General features: G+C 40.7%; 1 protein-coding gene across 1 annotated transcript; it reads right to left on the bottom strand.

Moving 5' to 3' along the window:
- Positions 1-13754: 13754 nt before the first annotated feature.
- LOC128598749 (high mobility group protein B1-like) lies at positions 13755-15975 on the bottom strand. Its single transcript, XM_053609498.1, has one exon. The coding sequence runs from the start codon at positions 15890-15892 to the stop codon at positions 15248-15250; it is 645 nt and encodes a 214-aa protein (XP_053465473.1). The 5' UTR covers positions 15893-15975; the 3' UTR covers positions 13755-15247.
- Positions 15976-26793: the final 10818 nt, after the last annotated feature.

Below are 26793 nucleotides of genomic sequence, written 5' to 3'. Positions count from 1 at the left end.
CATATGTGTCCTTAATTTCTTTCATCCCCACTTGGTATATTCTTTATCTTACGGTAATATGTGGATAACTACAAAAGTTTTGAGACAGGCCGTGTTACGGTCCATTATTTCACTTCCAAGAAACGCAATCGACTGTGTCCTTTCTGATTCATCCCTGCAAATTGCAACTTGTTTGGCTTAATGGTGCTGCTGGGAGGACACCATCCGTTTGTTTCTGTCCATACAGATTTTGCAGTTCTTGATTTTTGTGTATCTCATAACTTTCTTAATGATCCTCATCTGGACAGAAACGGGTACCTGGTGTGTAAGTTCTCATTGTACAACCTCTGGAGTATTGACAGTTCACCAGCTCCTTGTTGGCAAAGGGGACTGTAAGACAATGGAGTCTAAAAGGACATTAGCTTTATTTTTATACTGGCAAGTGTGGAAGATTTGGCTGTCTTCTCTCTACAGTTAAAGAACTTTCTTCCATGTTCTGGAAAAACTCTAGTAATTAAAAATTGCTATTGAACCAACCAGCTCCAGTCAAGCAGTTTTCTCTTTTCCTCCCGTCCACACCACACCCTGCACCCACGCAGCCTGCACCCTCCCTCTCCTTCAGACCTCCTACTGCAATGCCTGTTCTAAACTGTCCTTTCCTCACCACCAAACACAGCTGACAGAATTTTATACCTGGACATTTCTTTAAGGGAGAGAACTAGAGACCTAGAGGAAAAACTTGAATCTGATATTCAGGTCAGGCGCTTCTTTCTTCATTCCTCAAGAAGTTCATTTCTTGAACACCTATTATACGGCCTGAAGGAGCGCTCAGACTGACAGAGGCAACAGTGAGTAAAAAGAAAATTGTGATCATGATTCATAAGTGCCGTGCTCAAGTTGTGATGGAGGGACCGGTCATCCAGAGTGAGCACATCATTTGTTTTCATTCTTGACTTCTCTTCAAGACATTCTCCAGATTACAGCCAGCGTCCTTTCAAAGCACGATGGAGATCAAGTCATTCCTCCACTGAGAAAACTTCAGAGACTTTCTACGCATTAAAATAAAATCCCACAGGCAGCACCTGTGGCTCAGTCGGTAAGGTGCCAGCCCCATACACCGAGGGTGGTGGGTTCAAACCCGGCCCCGGCCGAACTGCAACAAAAAAATAGCCGGGCGTTGTGGCGGGCGCCTGAGGTCCCAGCTGCTTGGGAGGCTGAGGCAAGAGAATCACGTAAGCCCAGGAGTTGGAGGTTGCTGTGAGCTGTGTGATGCCACGGCACTCTACTGAGGGCCATAAAGTGAAACTCTGTCTCTACAAAAAAAAAAAAAAATTAAAAAAGAAACATAAATAAAATCCCACACTAGATCTGGCCCTGCTGTCTTGCGCACCTCTGCCTCCCGTCGCTCTGTCCACAGCCCCTCAAATTCCAGCCTCTCTCACCTGCTTTCAGGCTCTGGAATACACTGCGTGTTCTTTCCTGTGCAGGCCTCCCCCATGCACTCATTTCCTCTGTTCTCTCTCTCTGAAAATCTCCCCCAACACACATCCTTTCCACAACTCCCCACTACATCTGCTAGTTCACCTGGCTAGCTCACTGTCATCCTTCAGGTGTCCGATTATCACCTCCTCGGCCTCCTAGTTACAGCAGACCCCCCGCCCAACCCCCATTCCCCAGCCCCTTATTCACTTTTGTTGTTCTCTGGATTTTTTCCCCTTAAAGCACCTCCCATGACTTTCACCATATACAGTAGAACTTCTGTAAGTTGATTACCCAACAGACCTTAACAAACTGGTCAACATGCAGAGGTGGTCAACCTAAGGACCTGGGCCTACTGCTGATGTACGGGACCATGTACTGACATGTGGTGCATGTCCCATCTACAAAAGTTAGATCAACTGCAGGCAGGGGTCAAGGCAGAGACGTGGTCAACTATAGACGTTCAATCAGATTTGCTTGGGTGCTTTCCTGTTTTGTGTTCATCTTTCCAAATAACAGGTGCTAGCAATTACTATTAGACATAAGCTCCATGGGGACGAGGACCTTGCACGTTTTATACACAGGACACCTGCCACAGAGTGGCTCAATAGATACTTGTTGAAAGAATGGTTTCCTGAGGAGGTGGCGCCTGAGCTGGGTCCTGAGGGAGAGCAGGAGTTAGCTAACAAAAGCAGAGGAGTGGTGTCCTCGGCAGCTGGTGAAGCTTATGTGAAAGTCTAGAAGTATGACCACACATGAGCCCTGTGCCATCAGGGTCACTCGGACATGACCTGCAAAAGGAAGAATGGTGAGTGACGAGGCTGGAAATTCCTGCCAGGGAGTGAGGACGTCCTCCTGAAGGCCAGGGAGAGCTAGTGAATGGTTTTCAGGGGACAGCAACACAGTTCCATTTGTATTTCAGGAAGGTCACTTTGGAGAGTGAGACCAGAAGCATAGAGGCTGTTGCAGGTACCCAGTTGGTACAAAACAAGGACCTAGAAAGGATGATTCAGCAGAGATTTAGAAAATCAGACAGCATTTAGTGATCAATGAGAGGTTGTGGCGAGCAGGTGAGAAAGAAAGAAGCCTCCAAGGTAACACCTACAGAGACTCCTGTGAGGCCGCGGGCTGAGGAGTTCCCATTCACCACAAGCCTGATCACAGAAATAACTCCGTTCCGTTATGTGCCCTTCAAGGTCAAAGCAGAGATTCACAGGTTTAAAGGGATGTTCTCCGGCTCCCAACTCCTTCAGCATTTCCTCATACAATCTGCACAACATTTCCCAACAGTGTGGGCTCCTCGTAAGCATCGGGTCCCCGCTGTGGACAGACGGCACCCTCACCAGGGGTGATGCATAAAAACTTCTTGGTGGGGCTATTTCCAAAGGTGTGGACAGAGCTCCGGGAAGCCGGCATGGACTGAGAAGCACCACAGAGCTGGCGCTGACGGAGGTTCTGCTGCCACCCACGACAGCCCCGCACGCCCGGCCTACGCCTGCCGCAGGGCCACCACACCAGCTGTTGCCTCTGCCTGAAATATTCTTTCCCCAATGTCTATATGGCTTGCTCCTTCACCTCCTTAATTATTTAATAAAATATTACCTTCGCTTGGCCTTATTTAAAATTGTTGAAAAGCAAAAATGAAAGCACACTTCTCTTTTTCTCCTGTCCCTCCTCTGTCTCATTCGCACTTGTTATCTGACATGCCATGGACTTGACATGTTTATCTTCTGTATTGTCCGTGTCCCCTTCTAGAACGTAAGTTCCATGAGATGCAGGGTTTCGATCTGTTTTGTACACGGCCACGTGTGCTGCATAGTACAACGCTTCACTCCCAGTAGTGTGCTATTCACGGTGTGCTTAACGACGTTAGAAATTCCATTGTGCCTACCTCAAAAGTGAGCACAGCGTGCATTACATCGTAATCTAATGAAAGAACACTTCTCCAAAACTAAAATTACAATACAAGCTGGAGGGAAATACATGCCCGTATTTGCTGTGTAGTCCCCCATGAGTCCCTGTCCACCTTCTTTGGATTTCCATCCACTAGGAAAGCACAAGACTTACCTGCTCTCCAAAGTTCTGAGTTCTCCAATATCATTCAAGAACCAGCTGTGGGTCTGGGTAATCCCGCAGGCCTCCATACTCAAACAGAAAAATGTAAACACCCCAGTGCCTTTACTCTACTTCTTTACCCATGGAGCAACATTACAATTTTCAATTTAATTTCACCTGTTGATTTAGGAAATATTTATTGAGCACTTACCATGTGTCAAACAATCTAATGGTCAGAGATAGACATCCTTGAACAAAAATATATAAAAACTCTACTCTCAATCCAAAAAAAATGAGTAAATTCAATTTCTGAAAGTAGTAAGTACTTATGAAAAAAAATTAATTAGGGTACATAAAAAGGTAGAGATTTATGGGAGTGCTACGCTCTATGTAGAATAAAGAAAAGCTGTTCTGAGAAGGCGACATTTGGCAACACCTAAAGGACAAGCTGGAGCCCAAGTCTCCCCTCACCCCACCACCCTGATGTCACAGGTGACTCGCAGGAGGTCAACATAGAGCTTCCCAGGCCCTCCAATAGGAGCTAGAGGGGCTGCAGGGATGGCACTGCCTACCCCGGACAAAGTGAGCTCACAGAACAGCAGACTGTACGAGCTGCTGCCGTCCTGCTCCCTTGCACCCACCTTCACAGACAAACACGTCATGGCTGCTGCTCTAATTCTACCGTCTGAATATTGAGCAATGTACCTCCTGTGGCCCAGGGCTAACCTGGAACCACACAAGGAAGGGAACTCTGAGACCCACCTTCAGCCTAGCTACAAAGCCACAGACATGAAAGAATGCCAAACATTTACATAGCAGATACTATGTGCCAAGCGCTGGTCTGTTGAGCTCATCTAATGCTAACACCAACTTTATGAGACACAGACAGCTGTTAGCCCAAGAGAAGCTAGCAAACTTGGCAAAGGTCAGTAAGTGAGAGGGCTGGAATCTGACCCCAGGCAGTGTGGCTCAGAGTCTGTTCTCAGCCACCACTGGAGTGTATTAACACCACACCCATACTCAGGGAGAGACAGGCCAAAGGGAACCCACACTTCAATATATAATATGCTGCCAAGGGACAGTAACTGCTGTGAAGAGAGCCGGAGGCAGGGCTGGACACCGATGCGTAGGGGAACAGTTATTTATAACAACAGGCTTGGTCATGTGCCTCTCTTTGGCCAGAGATATGTCTCTTCCAAGCAGAAGCTTTAAGAGCCATCCCATGTTTCCACCATCTTCTTTTCCCTTTGCCATGAGAATAATGATGTGCCTGAGGGAGATTTCTCCTCCAGCTGGGATCCTCGAGTGAAGACAGAGCGTCAGTCATTCCTTGGCCAGCATCTCACATGGGCCAGCCACCAGCTCTACTTATTTATTTTTTTTTTTTTTTAACAATTGGTTCAGACTGTAAGCTTTGCTCTGCAACCTCCTATTTTCACTTAATGCCTCTTAAGGTCTAAGTTCTCAACCAAGTTACACTGCCTCTGCATATCAAGGTTTGGCCTATAAAATATATATATATATAAAACCAATCTATAAAGCATGAAGACATGGCCATGACAACTTTGTTAAGCCAATTTAGGATTGGAGAAAGGAGTTGAGAAGTCTCAGGTTCCTGTACATATCGTGACTTAAATACTAAGTCAGCAATTAGGGACAAAGGGCTTTTGCTGCACTAAAGTCAGGTATAAGACACTGAACTTAAAACTATTTTTGCCCTTAGGATTTTCAAACCAAGATAAAGAGCTCTTTTCTACCATCCCCTACTTCTCTTTTCATCTTTTGGTTTTCTTTTCAGGAGACCTAAAGAAATCTCCAGAAAACAGCCTGGGAGAAATAAACATGCAAGCCCTGGGCCCTGTTGAAACCAAATGCTTAACAAGAATGTGGCTACATTACTTGATATTAGAGATAAATGAGAAAGTCTTATAATAATCCCAAATACTCCTTTTTAGCAAGAACAAAAATTCTAGTTTCACCTTTCACTATTAATTAGACATTTCTCTGGAGGCTCCCATTCAGCATTTGTGAAGGCAAATGTTAACATTAAAGGGCTCTCTTTTAAATGGCATTTTTCTTATATTATAAGAGTAATGTGCTCATGATAGTAAATCAGGAAAATCAGTACAAATATAAAGAGAAAGAAAAGATAAATAATCATAAATTAAGCATAGTCCGATAATTTAGAGATAACGATTACTCAAATGTTGATGTTTTCCCTTCCTTTATACAGTTTTCTTAACTCGGCTCATACTTTGCATAATGTAGTTTTGTATACTCCTTTCCTCACTGAACACTGTAATTGTAGTATTTTTTGTCTACTTAAAAAGTCCTCAGGGTGACGCCTGTGGCTCAATGGGTAGGGCGCCGGCCCATCTACCGAAGGTAGTGGGTTTCAACCCAGCCCCAGCCAGCTAAAACAGCAATCACAACTGCAACAAAACTAGCTGGGCACTGTGGCGGGCACCGGTAGTCCCAGCTACTCGGGAGGCTGAGGCAAGAGAATCGCCTAAGCCCAAGAGTTGGAGGTTGCTGTGAGCTGTGATGCCACAGCTCTCTACTGAGAGCGACAAAAGTGAGACTCTGTCAAAAAACATCCTCAGGATATTTAATACTGGCGTTTTATTCTACCACTTAGCACAACTGGGTTGGGAGCCTTGAGGCCACGTGTGACCTTCCAGGTCCTAAGTGTGGCCTTTTGACTACATCCAAATTCTACAAAACAAATTCTTTTATTTTTATTAATACATTTTTATTTTGTCTTTTATATTGGTATTTTATTTTTAAAACGAATATATTTAAAATACCAAAAAATAAAATAAGTTTCAACAAAATAATTCTCCCAGACTGACTGGCACAATTAGAATATTAGCACTCCATAAGGGCTAACTTGATGGCTTCCATGCTCATAATTTAGTTCTAAATTCTTTTTTTTTTTTTTTTTTGCAGTTTTTGGCCAGGGCTAGGTTTGAACCTGCCACCTCCGGCATATGGGGCCTGCGCCCTACTCCTTTGAGCTATAGATGCTGTCCTAGTTCTAAATTCTTCAGCCTGACTGGCACCACTGCCCCATAAGCCCTCGTTGGTGAGAGTTTATAGGGGTGCAGTCCACCAGTCTGCTATCAGTCTCTGAAAACAACCCACTGTGTTTCAATTTGAAGTGGAATTTGTGAATAGGTTTTACTTCTTTCTGCTTAACAGCCCATTGTGTCAAAGAAGACCAAGAAAGCTGAAGGAAGAAAACAGATTTTTTAAGGAGGACTGGCACTTGCAATATTATCTTGTTTCTGCTAAAGGTAAGATGATTTGCTTGCTTTGTGATCCTGCACTATCAACATTAAAGAAATTCAATGCTCGTCAGTAATATAACACTCATAAAGGCCACAAATATTTTAAATTACAGGGAGAGGACCGAAAGGTCCTACTGCAAAAATTAAAAGATGAAAAGCAAAAGCAAAGACAATTCTTTCAGGCAGCAATCAGACCTGGAAATAATGCCACTGGAGCAACCTATAAAGCAGCTCACATACTTGAGGGAAAAGAGAATCCCTTAAGTGACATACAAATAGTGAAGGAATGCACTAAGTTGTAGGATGCTTAGACCCTGATTTCATTTCAAAGCACAAACATCTGCCTCTTCCAAGAAGGGTCATAACGGATCAACAGCATGAATTAGCCCTCAACTTAATAGAATAACTTCATGCAATACTCCAAAAGGAAAATATATATTATTCAACACTCTGGATGAATCATTTGATACTACTAACTTGGCATAGGCATTATACTTCATTCTATAGTAACAAGATTTTCTTTGCTATTAAGAGTTACTTGCTTCAGACACTCTTGTGAGCGGAACAGAGAGAATAGATACCTACAACCACTTTCAAGATAACTGTCACAAAGTTGAACTGAATTTGGTAAATTTAGTAAGTGTATGTGCAGACACTGCACCTTCCATAACAGGAATAGAGTTTATTGCACATATTTTAAAAAGTTTCGATAGATCCATATGCTCTCCTTTCTTTTCATTGTATCTCACATTGGCAAAATCTCTGTGCTTAAGCTGCTATTTTAAGTGAACATTGAAACAAGCTGTAAGTATTATTAACCATATTCATATAAATGCAACATGGCATCCAGTTTCATAACATACTAAAGTTAAATGGTGAGGTAGTCAATGTGGATTTGCCATATCATTTTAAAATTCATTGACTATTGCAGGAACAGGTGTGATCCAAAATCTTATCCATGCAAGAACAGATAGTTAAATTCTATGAAGAATAGAATCAACAATGTGAATTATTGAAAGAAAAATTCTATAAGGATGCAGCATTTCTGTGATATATCAAATCAAAATTACTTGAATTTTTTTTGCAAGGTCAAACTAAGTCTAAATATAATATGTGGCAGAAAATGCAAGTGTTTTGAAAAAAAAATTATCTTTTTTCAAAACATTTCTTCTTCAAAAGGAAATTACAAATAAACATTTTCCCCAGTAAGCGAAGATCTTTGATAAGCAGGATGATATATGCAAATCAATTGAAGAATATGTAGCTGTTACAGACCAATGAAAGGTTCATTGACTTCTAGAATTGTGACATCACATTCAAAGTAGCCTTTCCGCCTCACCTAGTTAATATCACCACGGCACCTGAGGAACTACAGATGGAATTGATGGAGCTCTCAGTAGATGACATTTTTTTTTTAATCACCATTGTCCTACCCATAAGCAGAAATGCAGAGCTTTTTTTTTTTCTAGTATTTTCCAGAATTTTCCAGAAATATTTTCCAGAATTTCTCTTATACAGTTTGAGACAGAGTTATAATTGTGGCTCTTATCCACACAGTGTGCACTGTCCCTGAGAACTGTGACTCTGCCCCTCCTACCCGTCCCCTTCCTCCTCCTTGCTTTCTGTTGAGTTTTACTACCAAATGTGCACATGAATGTTGACTGATTAGTTCCGGTTTAATAGTGACTATATGTGTTGTTTGTTTTTCCATTCCTGCCAAACTTCACTTAGAAGAATGGTCTTCAGTTCCATCCAGGTTGTTACAAAAAGTATTAGTTCACCATTTTATATGGCTGAGTAGTACTCCATAGTATACATATATCACATTTTATTGATCCACTCACGTATTGATGGGTACTTGGTTTGGTAACACATTTTTGCAGTTGTAATTATACTGCAATAAGCATTTTAGCTCGTGTCTTTTTTTTTTTTGAGACAGAGTCTCAGGCTGTTGCCCTGGGTAGAGTGCTGTGGCATCGTAGCTCACAGCAACCTCCAACTCTTGGGCTCAAGCGATCCTCTTGCCTCAGTTTTTCTATTTCTAATAGAGACGGGGTCTTGCTTTTGCCAGGCTGGTGTCAAACTCATGAGCTCAAGCAATCCTCCCACCTCAGCCTCAGCTTCTAGGATTACAGGCGTGAGCGATTATGCCCAGCTGTGCCTGAGTTCTTTATAGATTCTAGTTCTCAGCCCTTTATTGGATATATGGCATGCAAATATTTTCTCCCATTCTGTAGGTTGTCTATTGGTTTCTATCTATCCTTCTGTAGGTTTCTATTGATTATTTCCTTGGCTAAGCAGAGTAGATAACATTTTAAAGTCATTGTTTGGGTTAAGAAAGACCCAATTGAAATATGGAAAAATACATTAGAATACCTTTGCCTTTGGCCACATGCTCCCAAAAATGCTTTTTTGCTTTTCAACCACTTATTGCTACAAATCTACATTCTCCTACCGAACCCAAACCAATATACCCTCGAAGGTCACAAGTGATTGTTATTCATCTAGAGGATCAACTGACACTTGGGACCTCCATGCTGCAACCAAATATTCAAATGCTTTCCAAAAAAAAAAAAAAAACAGACACACAGAAGTCACTAGAAGGTTAGTTAACTTTAAAATAAAAACTAGTTTTCGTTTTCTGAAATTATTAAACACAGATTTTTTCAAAATAATGTGCATTTTTAAGTATATCTAATTGAAGTTTCTTGAATGTGACCTTATTTGATTACAGCTAAATTAATGTGACCTTTCAACATGAAAATATTCCCCTGCCCTTGCTCCAGTCATTTCCCTCTCCTTGGGCATTTTAAATAATGCTGTAATAAGCAAGGTTGTGTATAAATATTTTTCCACATTTTCTAGTATTCACTCAGCATTTACTTAGGATAGATTTCTTTTAAAATGGAATCATTGAGTCGAAGATGTTTTAAGGTTTTTGGTGCTGCCTCGGAACCCACATAATGGGCACTCCCGCACTAAGCCCCACATATTAGAGGTCTGCCTATATCACGAACACACATATACGCGTGCCTGTAATGCACATGTAAATGTATTTATTAAAGAACACATAAGAACCTGGATCTATCAGGATCCAAGGTTCAACATCATCTGTAATACTGAATATCTGTTTCACAAATAAGACCACTGAGGCCCTGGGACAAACAGCTGCACCTCTGTGTCCTTAAAACACCAAGTTACTGCATCTGAGTAACTGTAAGGTTTAAGAATTACACCCCTGCCACATCAAAGACGGACACTTCTCTAGAGAGCTAGGAAGCACCTACGTAAGAGACCTACAATTCAACCCGACAAGCCCTTCCTCTCAACATAAATGCAACAGATTCTGAGAAAACAAAGGATCGTCTGCTAAGAACACTGAAAGTCTGTTTTCCAACCTCCCTTCACGTTCCAATTCATGGTCCCCAAATTTCTCATGAATTAGCTCTGTACATGCAACAGTCAAGGAGCACTTTGCAATATAAACCAATTTACATTACTCCTACATTTATTTTCATGTGAGTATAGATAGAACATACGGGAAACATGAAACAGTTCTTTACATTAGCAAATACATGAACATTGACATTAAACAATTTTGAGTCATTTTAATTTCATAAAAATTTCAATAATTACATTTTTAATTCAGATATTAATTTTATTTTGTCATTTAATTTTAATAGATAATTTTGAATATTTCAGAAGAAAAATAATTTTTTAAATATACATAAAAGATAATTTTAATTTCACATTTTTCACATTTAGTTTAATTTACATGTTTAAGAGGATATATTCAAATATATGTTTTTTCAGTACAATTACATATTTTAGATATTTAGATAAATGGCATATGAACTTCATTTATATTCATGTCTTAGGCTCCCAAATGTGAGATCTGAGCCTAATGACAGGGGTTAATTAACAGAGCTCTTTAACTGTGTATTTATGAGCACACACTTTTCTCACATCAAGTTGAAATATGACTGGCTGGGCACAGTGGCTCATGCTTGTAATTGTAGAACTCTGTGAGGCTCTGACAAGTGCACTGCTGGAGCTCAGGAGTTTGAGACCACCCTGAGCAAGAGTGAGACCCCGTCTCTACTAGCAGGGCATGGTGACATCTATAGCCAGCTACTGAGGATGCTGAGGCATGAAGCTCTCTTGAGCCCAAGAATTTGAGGTTGCTGTGAGGTATGATGATGCTATGGCACTCTACCCAGGGCAACAGAGTGAAACTCTATCCCCCCAAAACATAAAAAAAATTGAAATATTACTTATCATTATTCTCAATGATTAAGTGAAACTTCCATTTGCATTCCCTTGGTTACTAGTGAAGTTGAACATGTTTAAATGTACACTTGCTAATCATTTGTAATTTCTCTTACATAATTTGTTTCTTCATGTACCTGGCCCTTTTTTTTTTTTTTTTTTTAGACACAGTCTCTTGGTAGAGTGCTGTAGCATCACAGCTCACAGCAACCTCAAACTCTTGGGCTTAAGTGATTCTCTTTCCTCAGCCGCCCAAGTAGCTGGGACTACAGGCGCCCGCCACAGTGCCCAGCTATTTTTTTGTTGTTGTTGTAGTCTTTGTTCTTTCAGCAGGCCCAGGCTGGGTTCAAACCCACCAGCCCGGTGCATGTGGCCAGCGCCCTAACCCCTGAGCTATGAGTGCTGAGCCACCTGCCCCATTTTTTAATATATATATTTTTTATTAAGTCTTTTGTACATTGATCATAAATACATTTATGCCATTTTCAATGTGTTGATTCTTTGTACAAATTGGAGAGCTTACATCATACTAATCAACATAGCTTTCACCTCATTTACCCAATTATAGCCTTAGGACATTTGTGTTCTACACATAATAGATCCAACTTGTATTTGCAATGTGCTCCATAAATGTGGTCTCCCTACTATCTCCTACTATCCCTCCCACTGCCTCCCCTTCCCTATCCATCCCCTTCCCTCCTTCATCCTAGGCTAAAGTTGTGTTTCATTTTTCATATGCAAGTGTGAGTGATTATAAAGTGGTTTCACAGTAGTACTGAGTACACTGGATACTTTTTTTCCATTCCTGAGATACTTTACTAAGAAGAATGTTTTCCAGCTCCATCCATGTAAACATAAAAGAGATAAAGTCTCCATTTTTTTTACTGCTGCATAGTATTCCATGGTATACATATACCACAATTTATTAATCCATTTCATGGGTCGATGGGCACTTGGGCTTCTTCCATGACTTGGCAATTATGAATTGAGCTGCAATGAACAATCTAGTGCAAATATCTTTATTGCCAAATGATTTTTGGTCCTTTGGATATACACCTAGACGAGGAATTGCAGGATCAAATAGCAGGTCTACATTTAGACCTCTGAGAGTTCTCCAAACTTCCTTCCAAAAGGAACGTACTAGCTTGCATTCCCACCAGCAGTGCAATAGTGTTCCCTTTTCTCCACATCCACGCCAATACCTGTTGTTTGGGGATTTTGTGATGTGGACTACTCTTACTGGAGTTAGATGGTATCTCAGAGTGTTTTGGTTTGCATTTCTCTGATGATTAAAGATGATGAGCATTTTTTCATGTGTCTGTAGGCCATGTGCCTGTCTTCTTCGGAGAAGCTTCTTTTCATGTCTCTTGCCCACAATGAAATGGGATCACTTGGTTTTTGCTTAGTAATAAGTTTGAGTTCTCTGTGGATTCTGGTTATTAGACCTTTGTCAGTAGTATAACTTGCAAAAATCGTCTCCCATTCTGAGGGCTGTCTATTTGCTTTACTTAGTGTGTTCTTGGCAGTGCAGGAGCTTTTTAATTTGATCAGATCCCAGTAATGTATTTTTGATGTTGCTTCAATTGCCCGGGGTGTCTTCCTCATAAAGTATTCTCCCAGGCCAATTTCTTCAAGCATTTCCCCTGCACTCTCTCTAAGAATATTTATAGTTTTCATGTCTTAAGTTTAAGTCCTTTAACCAGTACGAGTCAATTTTTGTTAGAGGAGAAAGGTGTGGGTCCACCTGACCCATTTTTAATCTAAGGCCTTAAAATTTTTTTTATTGATTTGTGCGAATAGATTACATATTAAAGATATTGACACTTGGTCATATTCCTTACAAACATTTCCCCAAATTATCAATTATTTTAAAATTGTATTTATATATATAATGTACTTAAATTTTTAATTTGTATTTAGTCAAATTTTCTATCGTTTCTTTTATGATTTATCCTACTCATTTTATGCTTAGAATTTACTTTCCCATTCAGAGATCAGATAAAAATTCATCTTAATTTTCTCCTTGTATTTTTTTTTTTTTTTTTTGTAGAGACAGAGTTTCACTTTATCGCCCTCAGTAGAGTGCAGTGGCATCGCACAGCTCACAGCAACCTCCAACTCCTGGGCTTAGGCACGATTCTCCTGCCTCAGCCTCCCGAGTAGCTGGGACTACAGGCGCCTGCCACAACGTCTGGCTATTTTTTTGTTGCAGTTTGGCCGGGGCTGGGTTTGAACCCGCCACCCTCAGTATATGGGGCTGGCGCCCTGCTCACTGAGCCACAGGCGCTGCCCTTCTCCTGGTATTTTTACTTTTTGAACATGACTCATTAATGTGCTGGAATTTATTTTAGCATATAATATGAGCTCATTAAGTTGCATTGATTTTTTTTTTCCATGTCGCTAAGTAGATTTCCAAAACCATTCGTTAAATAATCTTTCTCAATAATGTGTGGTATTTCCTTTACCAGGTGGTTAGTTTTAAAGTCTGTTTCCAGGAGATATATTCTCTTCTGTTGATCTGTGGATCTATTCTTGAACCATATTAGCTAATTATTGTAGATCTGTGATATTCTAAATATCTCACAGGACCAGTCACTCTTCTTCTATTCATCTTCTATTTCATACCTCACCTGCCTCTTTCCCATCTTTCTATATTTTCAGGAACTTCTTTTTTTTTTTTTTAAACCTCTGCAATTATTAGTTTATTAGTATAATCCAGGACTCAGATGTTCAGTATTCCTCCTGAAATTACATAAACAAATGCAAATGGAAAGAATCCAAGTCAAAATTATATAACAAAACAGCACTCCATCACAAAAGCTTGTAAAATTACAAGAACGCTATTTTAAAATACTGGCACTTTAAGAGAACGATAATCTCAAAAACCACAAAATTGCCAAATTGTTCCCTAAACTGCTAAGCAGATAAACATAACTCTAATGAATGAGTGTGGGTTTTGTAAGGAAAAATCAAATTCAAATAAATTGAGTAACTTGTATTAAGATGCGAAGTGTCTTTTTTCCTATCAATTTGATTTAAAAAGGGGCAAACCACAATACATGAAAATATAACCGATTTTAAATGTGGCATTATTTTAAAGGGTGGCCCAATTAATTAAAGATACTCTAAATGGAGAATCTGAAGTTTCCTGAGCAGTTCATATTTAGGTAAATGGGAAAAAGACATTTACAGCCAGCACTTGAAGTCTTTGCCGAGACTAACATCAACAAAAAATGCAATATGGCAGTCTTGTATTTTAAGCTCACGCTTTTGGGGCTACATTCTCAGGTCTTCTTTAATGTGGGAACTGCAAAATATAACTGCCATTACATGGTAATGGGAGTTAAAGAATAGAGTCCTCATGTAAAGATTAGAACATACTTTTCTATTAGTCCTTCAAGGACAGACTTTCAAAACGTTTGATTCTAATAATCCCATGCTGTGAGTAGATTGCTTACTCTTCACTTTGTAAAATATAAATGGGCTATGTGAAATTTGTCATCAACTTTGGAGTTTCAGTTATAGATGAAAATTATCTCAATTTAACTTTTATTACCCCCATCATGATATGCAGGGTGCGTAGACAAAAAGCTTTTTATCAGCTAATTATATGAAAAGATAAACAATGTAATAATCATGTGATCCATAATGGGCAAAAAGCAAAAGACTAGCTTCCCCTCAAGAAGAAAAATTTCAGACCTATGAAAAGGACAACAGAACTAATTTTAAAAATTGTATTTACTTAGAAGCATTCAGAATGTCAACAAAACAGCTGCAACTTTTTTTTTGCAATTACAGAGTGGTATTCAGTTAACAGAACAACAATTATTTCATATAAGCTGCATCAGAGACAACTGAAGATGAAAAAACTACCATCCCCATATATAACTAATTTGTGCTGTGCACCAACAAGAACCTGCTTTAAATTTCCATGCCAATTTACAACCCCCAGACTGTACCAGGCAAGGTTAGTGGCTATTGAAAATACCACCAGGACAGGGCTATCTAAAGACACATTCGGTAGTGTGTTAACTATACAAAAAAAGACACTGTACAGTTTAAAAACAAATCTTACACAGCCTTACATTTCAATTTTTTTCTTTAAAAGGAGTGAATTGTGTACAGGGGGGTTAAATGCTTTATAGACAAGAAAAAAAAACTGCGCTAGAACCAACTTATTCATCATCATCCTCTTCTTCATCTTCATCTTCTTCATCTTCTTCCTCCTCTTCATCCTCTTCGTCTTCCTCATCCTCCTCCTCTTCCTTCTTTTTCTTGCTTTTTTCAGCCTTGACGACTCCCTTTTTCCCTGCATCAGGCTTTCCTTTAGCTCGGTCTGCAGCAATATCCTTTTCGTATTTTTCCTTCAGCTTTGCAGCCTTCTTTTCATAAGGCTGCTTGTCATCCGCAGCAGTGTTATTCCACATCTCCCCCAGCTTCTTTGCAACATCACCAATGGATAGGCCAGGATGTTCTCCTTTGATTTTTGGGCGATACTCAGAACAGAACAAGAAAAAGGCCGAAGGAGGCCTCTTGGGTGCATTGGGATCCTTGAACTTCTTTTTCGTTTCCCCTTTAGGAGGGATATAGGTTTTCATTTCTCTTTCATAACGGGCCTTGTCCGCCTTTGCCATATCTTCAAATTTTCCTTTCTCTTTAGCAGACATGGTCTTCCACCTCTCTAAGCACTTCTTAGAAAACTCTGAGAAGTTGACTGAAGCATCTGGGTGCTGCTTCTTGTGCTCCTCCCGACAAGTTTGCACAAAGAATGCATAGGATGACATTTTGCCTCTCGGCTTCTTAGGCTCTCCCTTGCCCATGTTTAGTTATTTTTCCTCAGCGAGGCACAGAGTCGCCCAGTGCCCGTCCGGCTCTCACTTGCCCCGGCGCTGTCTCTATGGAGCTCAATGTACTGCAATCTATTTTCAGGAACTTCAGAATCACAGAATCAGTTTTCAATTTGCTACCCCTTTGGGGTCACTTTAACAGTAATTGGACTCCCCTTGACCGGAAATAAATCCAAAATAAATCCAATCCAATCCACAAGATTGACAGACTCATTAATGTGTGAATACATTGCCAGGTTTGAATACAAAAGTAATTCAAACATGGATCACCACATATTTCTCTAACTTAACTGTGAGCGCCTCCTTGCCAGCAAAGAGCTTACAGTCTAGTAGGGAAAATGTGTTACGAACAGCAGAAAACTATAATATAGACAGAAAGTGAAATGCCATTAAAGGATACGGATAAAGAGAGGCAGGAATGAACTATCCCGAGCAGGGATAAATGATGTTATGTGGGAAGATGAGGGATGACTTTGAGAAGGCTTTTGAGCTCAGCTTCAAATATATAGGAAAAGAAGACAAACACATTTCAGGTGGTCAAAGACAGAATCTTTGGGGCAAAGATTTGGGGCAAAGATCAAAGGGCAAAGCGTGTACGTGGAAAGAAGGAGAAAGAGACAATTTACTTGTCCTGTTAACTGTAGCCCAGGGACTGATTTGCAGTTAGGATTTATGGACCACCTCTGGGTATCCCAGGAACACAAGGAGGGTGGGTAGCACCTGGCGGGGTCAGGGGTAAGGAATCAGGGGCTGCGAAGTGTTTTCTGATAACACTTCTGACACCAAATGTGGGGGGTGGGGGGACCCTTTTTTCTAACACCAGTTTGTCCTGTTTTCCTACAACAATTCTCTGACACCAACTAGGTATCCAACAATTCAGTTCAATTCTGACACTATCTACCTGGACTTAGTCTCAGATCTTATAAGTTAAAGGTTCCTGTGTCACGAGACTACCCCTACTTCAGCTGTCAGCCACCAATGGGGTCCCCAGAAACCCATACTTCTGCCCAGCCTGCAATAAATTTGAGAATTCCTATGATCCCCTGGAATCATAGGAATTATGATTACCTGGCTTGGGCTAAGGTAATTTGATAATTCTTTAGAATGACTCACAGTACTCAGGAAAGTGAGCTACTTACTGTTACAGATCTTTGTAACATCTTTGTAACAGCTCATTAAAGTCAGACAAAGGAGATGCATAGGGTAAGGTTTGGGGGACCACAGAGCTCCCGCATTCTCTCCGAGTGCCACATTCCCCACACACCCTCATGTTCACCAACCTGGAAGGTCCACACACCCCGTTGTTCAGGGTTCTTACAGAACTTCCACTGCATAGGCATGATGGATTAAATCAGTACCCACCAGTAACTGAACTCAGTCTCTAGCCCCTCCCCAGAACGGAGTGGGGGCCAAAAGTTTTAACCCTCCCATCATGTGGTAGTTTTCTGGTGACCAGCCTCCACCATGAGTCATTTTATGAACATATAAAAGGCAGTATTTCAACAGGTTTAGGAGCTCTGTGCCAGCAACTAGGGACCAAGACCAAATACAGTTGATTCTTGAAGAACATGGGTGTCGGGCCATCAAACCTTTGCACAGTTGAAAATCTGAGTATAACTTTCGACTCCCCCAAAACTCAACTACTAAAGTTGAGTTTGACCTGGAGCCTTACCAATAACATAAACAGTTGATTAACACATATTTTGCATGTTATATGTATTATATTCCATATTCTTGCAATAAAGTAAGCCAGAGAAAAGAAGATGTTATTAAGAAAATCATAAGGAGAAGAAAATATATGTAGTGTTCACTAAGTAGAAATGGACCACCCTGAAGTTCTTCACCCTCATCATCTCCACATCCATCAGGCTGAGGAGGAGGAAAGGGAGGGTTATTTGCTATCTCAGGGATGACAGATACAGAAGAAAATTCACATGTCAGTGAACCCACTCAGTTTAGACCCATGTTGTTCAAGGGTCAACTGTATTTATTTTTAATTATACCAAAGAGGCAGAAATCATTTTCTTCACAGTTTTGCCAAGGAGAACAATGATGAGCACAGGTGAGGTGAAGCAGGGGCAGCCTGGAGCTCTGTGGGAACAGCAGATAACACAGTTAGGCCAAAGTGTGTGGTGTCTGTTCTGGACCAGGGTGAAGGCTTGGGCGAAGTAAGGTTGGGCAAGGTGGGGCAGGCTGGGCCTTGTTGGAGACAATTTCACAGTGTTGGCTGGACTTAGAGGCTTCCAGGCTGTAACTAAGGGCAAGTGAGAAGAAAAAAAATGACTTCACCGTATGTTTCTATCTTGTTCTTTTTAACAGATAATTTCTATTATTGGAATGATGCTCTTAGGAGAAAGGAAACTGGGCCCAAGCTAGTGTCACTTCTAGGATAATCATCTAGTAAGTAATTACTTTCTCTGCCTGCCCAAGGATGATCTATCTTGTTAACAGTCAAAGTGTAAATATATGTGTAGAAAGATTTGGAGAACACGCTGACAAGCTGGCTTGAATCATTTAAAGTGTTCACACTTTTCTCTTTGCTGCTGGCAGAAGAAACTTTGAAGGCAAGAACTTAGCTGAAATAGTCCCAGCAGTCCAATAAAGAGGCCAACTCAGGACGCCACAAAACCAAAGTTAACCTTTTCCTTTCCTCTCGCAGAGAGAGGAGGGGGCTCAGTCAGTATGGCATCCGCGAAGCTCTGAGGAATCAACCCTAGAAATGATTTTGCAGAGATACTCCAAGGGCTTCAAAGTCAAGGCTCAGGATTAAAAGCTGCTCGAAAAAGTGGAAAGGCAGGTGCCTAGGGGTATCGTAGCAAGAGTGAAAAAAGGAGAACTCATCAAGGACCCTGTAATGGCTGCTTTACCTTCAGTATTTCTTTTAATTTTTCTGGGCAGCACCCATAGGTTAGTGGGTAGAGTGCTGGCCACGTATACCAGAGCTGGCGGGTTCAAAGCTGGCCCAGGCCAGCTAAAACAACAAGGACAACTCCAACAAAAAAATAGCTGGGTGTTGTAGCAGGCGCCTGTATTCCAGCTAGTTGGGAGACTGAGGTAAGAGAATCGCTTGAGCCCAAGAGTTTGAGACTTCTTTGAGGCTTCTTTGAGGCTTCTGTGCCACGGCACTCTACCCAAGGTGACAGTTTGAGACTCTGTCTCAAAAAAAAAAAAAAATTATTTTTTTCCAAGAGCCCTGTATGGTTGGATTTTCCTGCTTCATATGACAGATAAGGAAACCGAGTTTCATCGAAGCAACATAACTTCCCCAAAGTCATTTGACTACTTGGTCTGTCTGACAACAAGTCTATGCTCTCACTGGTATAAAGCAAAATAGTTGCAGGTAATATGGTTCAGAGTCTCTGATTTCAGAATCAGAAGGAAGTGTGGATAGATGTAGAAAAATTACTATTGAAAGAGACTGTAGAATTATTTTTAGTGATTACCCAGTCCCTCCCTTCTACCTACCAGCCTCAAGAGCAAAATTAACCCCTGGGGTAAGTATGTGCAGAATCTGGTACACACAGTAAGCACAGCAAGGCAGATCTGTCCCTTTCTACACATGAGGTCATGAGGAAAATCAAACATGTCTGGCTGTGCTTGCCCCCACTGTATTATTTTGTCCAGAATCCTGGTTTACAAGACCACTGCCATGTTTGAATCTGGATCAACACACAAAGAAAAAAAGAAATAGCTGGGATCTTTCCTCCCAGAAAGATGATTATTGTTTAATACCACTTTCCTAGCATTTATCCCCAAGCCTCAAAAGCTTCAGGCCATGTAGAATTCTGACAGTAATTACCAAGTGCTTTTCTCAAACCTGCAGACCACAACCAATTCCTGTCACTGGACAACCTCCCTTATTCATTATCTGATGATTTGATAAGAAGTAAAAACTCTGCCTTGTCAATATTTTGTGATTTGCCCTTTCCAAGAGAAGTTGAAAATAGACAAACTTAGATAGATAATAAAACTTGGTAAATTCCCCTTACACTTATCAACCCCAAAGAGTGAACAGTGATCCCTGTTTGTTCCCCACCCTCCTGCCCCAACCCTATGGAGAGGTGTCACAGCTCCAGGGAAAACATTTCCCTAAACTCAAAAGCTGATGAGAAACTCTAAGCAAGAAAACAAGAAAGGCACCAACAGGAAGAGCTGAGGGCTGGTGTCCATTAAGCTGACTCCACTAAATAAATGAGGAGGCTCAATGGCTACACTTCACTTCACTGTGCGGGGGACGCTTCATTTTTATTGCTATCATAAATTCAGACCAGAAAGCGACAGAACATTGGCATTTCAATCAAGGCAGCCTCAGATAGGCGCACAAACACACACTCACATAGCCGTCCCTGCCCGGCCGCTCAGCTCTGTGTGCTGAAAGCTTTATGAAAGAAAGCCTGGAGGATATTCAGAGATCGCTGACAAGATTCAAAAGGGTGGAATTTTACAAATCCTTATAAAGGAAGCAGGAGCCCTTCCTTGCCAATGGGAATTTGAAATATGGCCTTCAGCTCCTCGGGCTATACAGATGAAAAAAATCACAACTTGCTGGGGATAGACATTCCCCTGGAACACATCACCCTCAAGCCCAATTCTCGCTGTCCTCCCTTCTTTAAGAACCAGGAATTGGTGACATTACTGGGGTAATAGCGACACACCTGCCATCTCCAATCATTTGGCAAATTATAAGACAGGGCTATGTCACTTCAGCAACTAAAACAAGGAGGCAGGCCGACATTAGCAAATCAGCACGTGCAGGGCAGGGGTATAAGAAATGGGGCGATATTTCAAGGGCTCAGGAGGTGACAAATTTTATGTTGAGCCACATCTACTGCAGGGCACCCTGTGATATTTCTTCAGGTACAGACATTGCACCAGGGTAACCTGCTCTGTGCACATTTGTAAAGTATTTATACTCTATCAGCTTTCTTGCCAGGAGAAAAATAACAGTGGGTCTTTGCACATATGCCAGATGAGTTTTATAATGGAAGCCGTAGCTTGATTCTGAGTAAATTATTAAATCACCAGCTCTTTGATGGAATGGAATCGTCTGCACTGATCTTCCAGATTTAAAAAAGAAAATGCTCTTTGGTACTGTCCCAGAATAGGAGACATAACTTAACCCTATGCCTCAGAAGACAGTGGAAAGGGAAGAAAACCAGCATTTACTGAGCAAAGCCCCAGACGCTGAGTAGGCACTGCTATGTGACTTCACTGATTTTAATATCAAGCCTGCAAGCAAAGAAAAAGTAATCTCACATTAGAAATGAACCGTTCAAAGAGGGTAAGTCACTTGCCTTGCCACATAATGCTAAGAAGTGGGATAAATAAAATTCGAAAATGTTGGTCTTACTAAAACCTAAGCTCATTCAGATACTGGATGCTAACTCCCAGCCTAGACGTGGCCACCTAGATAGTCTTGGCCTGGCTTTTCAAACCAAAATTAAATATATTCTCAGTAACTAAGTCAATTTGTCAACTGATACATGTTGATGTCTATACATATTGAGTAATTGTACGTCACTCTATTGCATTTCATACACATAGACTCTATGTCCTAATGTAATTGCTAATAGCAAAAAATATTCTCCACTAATGTGGTCAGAACACATTTTTTTGCATTTTTTAATTTCAAAATATTAAGGGGGTATAAATATTTTTGTTACGTGGATATTGTGTACAATGCTTAAGTCAGAGCTGTTAGTGCTCCCATCAACATAACAGTGTACATTGTACCCAATAGGTAAGCTTTATGCCTCATCCCCCTCCCGCCCTCTCCCCTTTTGGGTTTACAATGTCCTTTATACACTTTTTGTGGCCGTGTATGCCCACTGTTTAGCTCCTAATTATTCATAAGAATACACAGGGTTTGGTTTTCCATTTCTGAGATACTTCACTTAGGATAATGGCCTCCAGTTCCATCCAAGTTGCTGCAAATGACTATTTCATTCCTTTTTACAGACACCACACTTTCTTTTCTCTACTCATGAATTGATGGTCACTTAGGTTAATTCTACATCTTTGCGATTATAAATTGCTCTGTGATAAACACTCACGTGGGGATGTGTTTTTGATAAAGTGATCTTTTTTGCCTTTGGGTAGATCCCCAGCAGTGAGATTGCCAATGGAATGGTAGCTCTACATTTATTTCTTCGAGGAATTTCTATACTTTTTTCCACAGAGGTTATACTAATTTGCAGCCCCACCAACTGTGTGTAAGTATTCCTTTCTCTCTGCATGCATGCCAGCATCTATTGCTTTCTTTAAATTTCAGATTAGTATAGAAGTACAAATGATTAGGTTACATTGTTTGCATTTGTTAGGTAAAGTCCAAGTTGTAGTTGAGTCCTTCACCCAGGAGGTGTGCCATAAACCCCTACATTGTACACATTAAGCAAGAGCTTGCCATGAACTCATAAATGAATAAATAAACTGTGGTGTATGTATATTGTGGAATACTATTCAGCCAGAAAGATGGAGACTTTATTTATCTGGATAGATTTGGAGAATGTCCTCCTAAGTAAAGAATCACAAGGATGGAAAAGCAAGCATTTGATGTACTCGGTACTAACATCTATTGTTTTTTTACTTTTTAATAATGGTCATTGTGACAGGGGTAAGAGGGAATGTCATTGCAGTTTTAATTTGCATCTCCCTGATGATCAGTGATACTGAGCATTTTTTCATATGTTTATTGGCCATTTGTCTGTCTTCTTTTGAAAACCTTTCCTTCATGTTTATGCCCAGTTTTTAATAGGATTATTTGTTTCTTATTGTTATTGTTATTTGTTCCCGATTTATTTGAGTTATTTGTAAATTCTGGATATTAGCCCTTTGTCAAATACATAGCTTGTGAGCATTTTCTCCCACTCTATAGGTTTTCTGCTTTCTCTGTTGATTATTTCCTTTGATGTATAGAAACTTTTAATTTAAGTCCCACTGATTAATTTTTGCTATTACCGTATTTGTTTGGGGGTTCTTAGTCTTAAATTCTTTGCCTAGGCCAATGTCTAGAAAAGTTTCTCCTACTTTTTCTTCTCAGAACAAATTTTTTAAAAGAATTGAGTAGCATAAAAATTAAGAGTCATTTAATTCATCCATCCATTCACTCATTCAACAAATAATTATGGGAATTCTGTAACCCATACACTGTTCTAGATACTAATGATACAGCAATTAACAAAACATAGGGCATCTTTACTCTTATAGATTTTATACTCTAATGATGAAGATAGCTAATAAATAAGCAAACAGGTAATAGGTCATCAGTGCAATGAAGAAAAATAAGGCAGAATTGGAAAGGGAGAACAGAGAGATTAGGGTTCTGTTTTATATTAAAATAGTTAATACAACTATGTCACCTCTCTGATAAGGGGAGATTTGAACAGTAACCTGAAAGAATTGAAGGAGTAAGCCATAGGGAGCAAGGTAGGTGGGAAGGGATTGTCCCACAAGTAGGGAACAGCAATACCCTGGGACAAGATTGTCCCCACTGTGTTCAAAGTCAGCAAGGAGGCAAAGGTAGCTGAAGAGACGGAAACGAGGAAGAAAGAGAACAGAACAGAAGGAAAGACAAGTCAACCAAACCCAGTGATTGGAGTATTTAGATTCTGATTCACAGAAAGGTAACTAAGATAATGAAGGAACAATTGTGGTGGGCAGAAATGAAGATGTGGGTAAGGAAATGGAATGCAAGTACAGAGGATGGAAAGGAAAGAGATTCAGGAATCAAAAGTCTCTGAGAGAACTCTGCAGACCCCTGAGGCATCGAATCTGAGGCCGATAAAAGAAATAAATATAACTGCTAACATTTACAGCACCATGTTTGTGTAGTTATTCAGGTAACTTTTATGACACCAATAGGAGGCAGGTACTAGTCTTAGTCAATGGCACAGATGAGGAAATTGAGGCACAGAGAGAGCAAGTCACTTGCTCAAGACTGTACAGTCCGTAAGTGGCAGAACAAGTGTTCACACCTCCGGAGTCTGACTCGAGAGCTTTTGCTCCCGATCACTGGGCTCTCACTGGGACATTCCTTACCAGACAGTAATGTTTCCAAATAAGTCCCGGATGAAAATAATGCTGTCCTTGGCCACGAGAATGCCATAAATAAGTACCATACGGGTAGCTGAAATAGGGCTACTGGAAGTGTTTGGCAGTTGCAAATGGAAAAGTAGAAATCCATAATGGGGGGGTCAGGAAGGGCTCAACCTCTGGAGAAGGACAGACAAGGGAATAGGGACACGCAAATCCTCCTCTTCAACATGGGTGGGACCTCTGCTTGGAGTTCCTGAGTAATGAAGGGAAGAGCTGGCATGCAGAATCTCTCATTTGAGAAATATTTATTGAGCCAAAAAATATATGAAAAATGCTAATCATCAGGGAAATGCAAATCAAAACCACAAAGAAACACCTGCCAGTTAGAATGACTGTTACCAAAAAGGCAAAAATAACAAATGCTGGCAATGGTGCAGACAAAAGGAAACTTTTAGACACTGCTGATGGGAATAGGAATTAGTGCAGCCATCCTAGAAAACAGTGTAGACGTTTCTCAAAACACCAAAAATAGGACTACCAGCAGGTGTGCTACCTCACCCCTGCAATCCCAGCACTTTGGGAGACAGAGGGAGGAGGATCGTTTGAGGCCAGGAGTTGAAGTCCAACATGAGCAACATAAGGGAGACTTCATCTCTACAAACAAAAAATGAGCTAGGCATGATGGCAGGGACCTGAAGTCTCAGCTACTTGGGAAGTTGAGGTGGGAGGATGGCTTGAGTCTGGGAGTTTGAGGCTTCAGTGAGCTATGATTTGTGCCTCTACACTCCAGCCTGGGCAACAGAGTGAGACAGCAGTTAAAACATAAATAAACATAAAAACAGAACTACCATATGATTCAGCAATCTCACTACTAAATATTTATTCAAAGGAAAGGAAATCAGTATATCAAAGGGATGCCTGCACCCCTGTGTTTACTGCAGCACGGCTCATAACGGCTGAAATATGGAATCAACCTAAATGTTTATGGACAGACAAATAAATAAAGGAAATGTGATACACACACACATACAACGGAATACTATTCAGCCAATGAAATCCTATCATTCACATCACGGATGAGCCATTATGTTAAACAAATTAAGTCAGGCACAGAGAGATAAAGACCACATGTTCTCATGATGTGGGAGCTAAGAAATAAATTTTGAGCTCATGGAAGTAGGGTATAGAATTGTGGGTCTTAGAGGTTAGGTAGGGAGGCGTGTAGGATAGGGACAAGTTAGATAATCAATACAAAATTACAAATAGATAAGATAAATGAGTTCTAATACTCTGAAGCACACACAACAAGGTGAATATGGTTACTATAATTTATCATACATTTACAAAAAATTAGATGGCAAGATTTTAAACGTTCACAACATAAAGAAATGATAAATGTTTGAGACAATGTATATAATTCCCTTGATTTAATCATCACATGCTGTATTCCCATATGGAAACATTACTCTGTAGCTAATATGTATAATTATTACATGCCCACTAAAATTAAAAGGAAAAAAATAAATATTTATTTAGTATTCACTATGTGCCAGGCACTATTCTGGGAAAATAAAAAATATAAACAAATAAACAAGCAAGATCCTTTCAAATAGTGTTTGAAGTATCATTATGGATGGGAAAAAATGCCTGGAAATGGAGATGTTCCTGTAGACCAATGTTTTTCAACCTTTTTTTATCTCACAGCACACTTGAATTATGTTGATCAAAAAAACAATAAAGAAAGAATACACTGGTGGCTCATGCCTATAATCCTACCACTCTGGAAGGCCAAGGCGGGTGGATTGCCTGAGCTCACACATTCGAGACCAGCCTGAGCCAGAGCAAGATCTCGTCTCTAAAAATTGCTGTGTGTTGTGGCAGGTGCCTGTAGTCCCAGCTACTCAGGAGGCTGAGGCAAGAGAATCACTTGGGCCCAAGAGTTTGAGGTTGTGTGAGCTGTGAAGCCACGGCACTCTACCCAGGGCAACAAGTGAAACTCCCTCTCAAAAAAAAAAAAAGGAATACACGTACTGTGCTTTGAACTTCTTTCAAAAATAATTTAATTAATGATCTTAAAAAATTTTCGTGGCACACCTAAGATCCTCTCACAGCACACCAGTGTGCCATGCCACGCTGGTTGAAAATCACTGCTTTAGACTAAGTGGACAAGGAAGCTCTCTGTAAGAAAGCAGCATTTGGGCTCAGCGCCTGTGGCTCAAGCAGCTAAGGCGCCAGCCACATACACCTGAGCTGGCGGGTTCGAATCCAGCCTGGGTCCACCAAACAATGACAGCTGCAACCAAAAAAGTAGCCAGACATTGTGTCGGGCGCCTGTAGTCCCAGCTACTTGGGAGGCGGAGGCAGGAGAATCGCTTGAGCCAGGAGTTTGAGGTTGCTGTGAGCTGTGATGTCACAGTACTCTACTCAGGGTGACAGCGTGAGGCTCTGTCTCAAAAAACACAGGCCCCATATGCTGGAGGTGGCGGGTTCAAACCTAGCCCCAGCCAAAAAACGCAAAAAATAATAATAATAATAAAAATTAAAAATAAAGAAAGAAGGAAAGCAGCATTTGAACTAAGATATAAATGATCAAAAGGAGATTGGGGGGCAAAGCATTCTAGGCAGAAACACCATCTCCTCCAAAAGCCCCCAGGGGAGCACAAGACTTATTGACCCCGTGGGGACACATCAACACTGACCTTGTGGGGGACACACCAACGCTGACCTGACCTTGTGGGGAATGTGGTAGGCAATGTACATCTGCTCCCATAGTTCCTAGTACAATAGTTGGAATTCAGTAAATAACTGTCGAATTATAAGACTAAAACCTCACCCAAAAA

This window comes from Nycticebus coucang, chromosome 11 (assembly GCF_027406575.1).
Source record: "Nycticebus coucang isolate mNycCou1 chromosome 11, mNycCou1.pri, whole genome shotgun sequence".
NCBI classification, from domain to species: domain Eukaryota; kingdom Metazoa; phylum Chordata; class Mammalia; order Primates; family Lorisidae; genus Nycticebus; species Nycticebus coucang.
Note: the sequence above shows the minus strand (reverse complement) of the source record. Positions and strands in the feature narration are given on the sequence as shown.

What these genes read in the sequence shown, in the direction of transcription:
- LOC128598749 (XM_053609498.1), bottom strand. Translation starts at nt 15,892, where the DNA reads ATGGGCAAGGGAGAGCCTAAGAAGCCGAGAGGCAAAATGTCATCCTAT.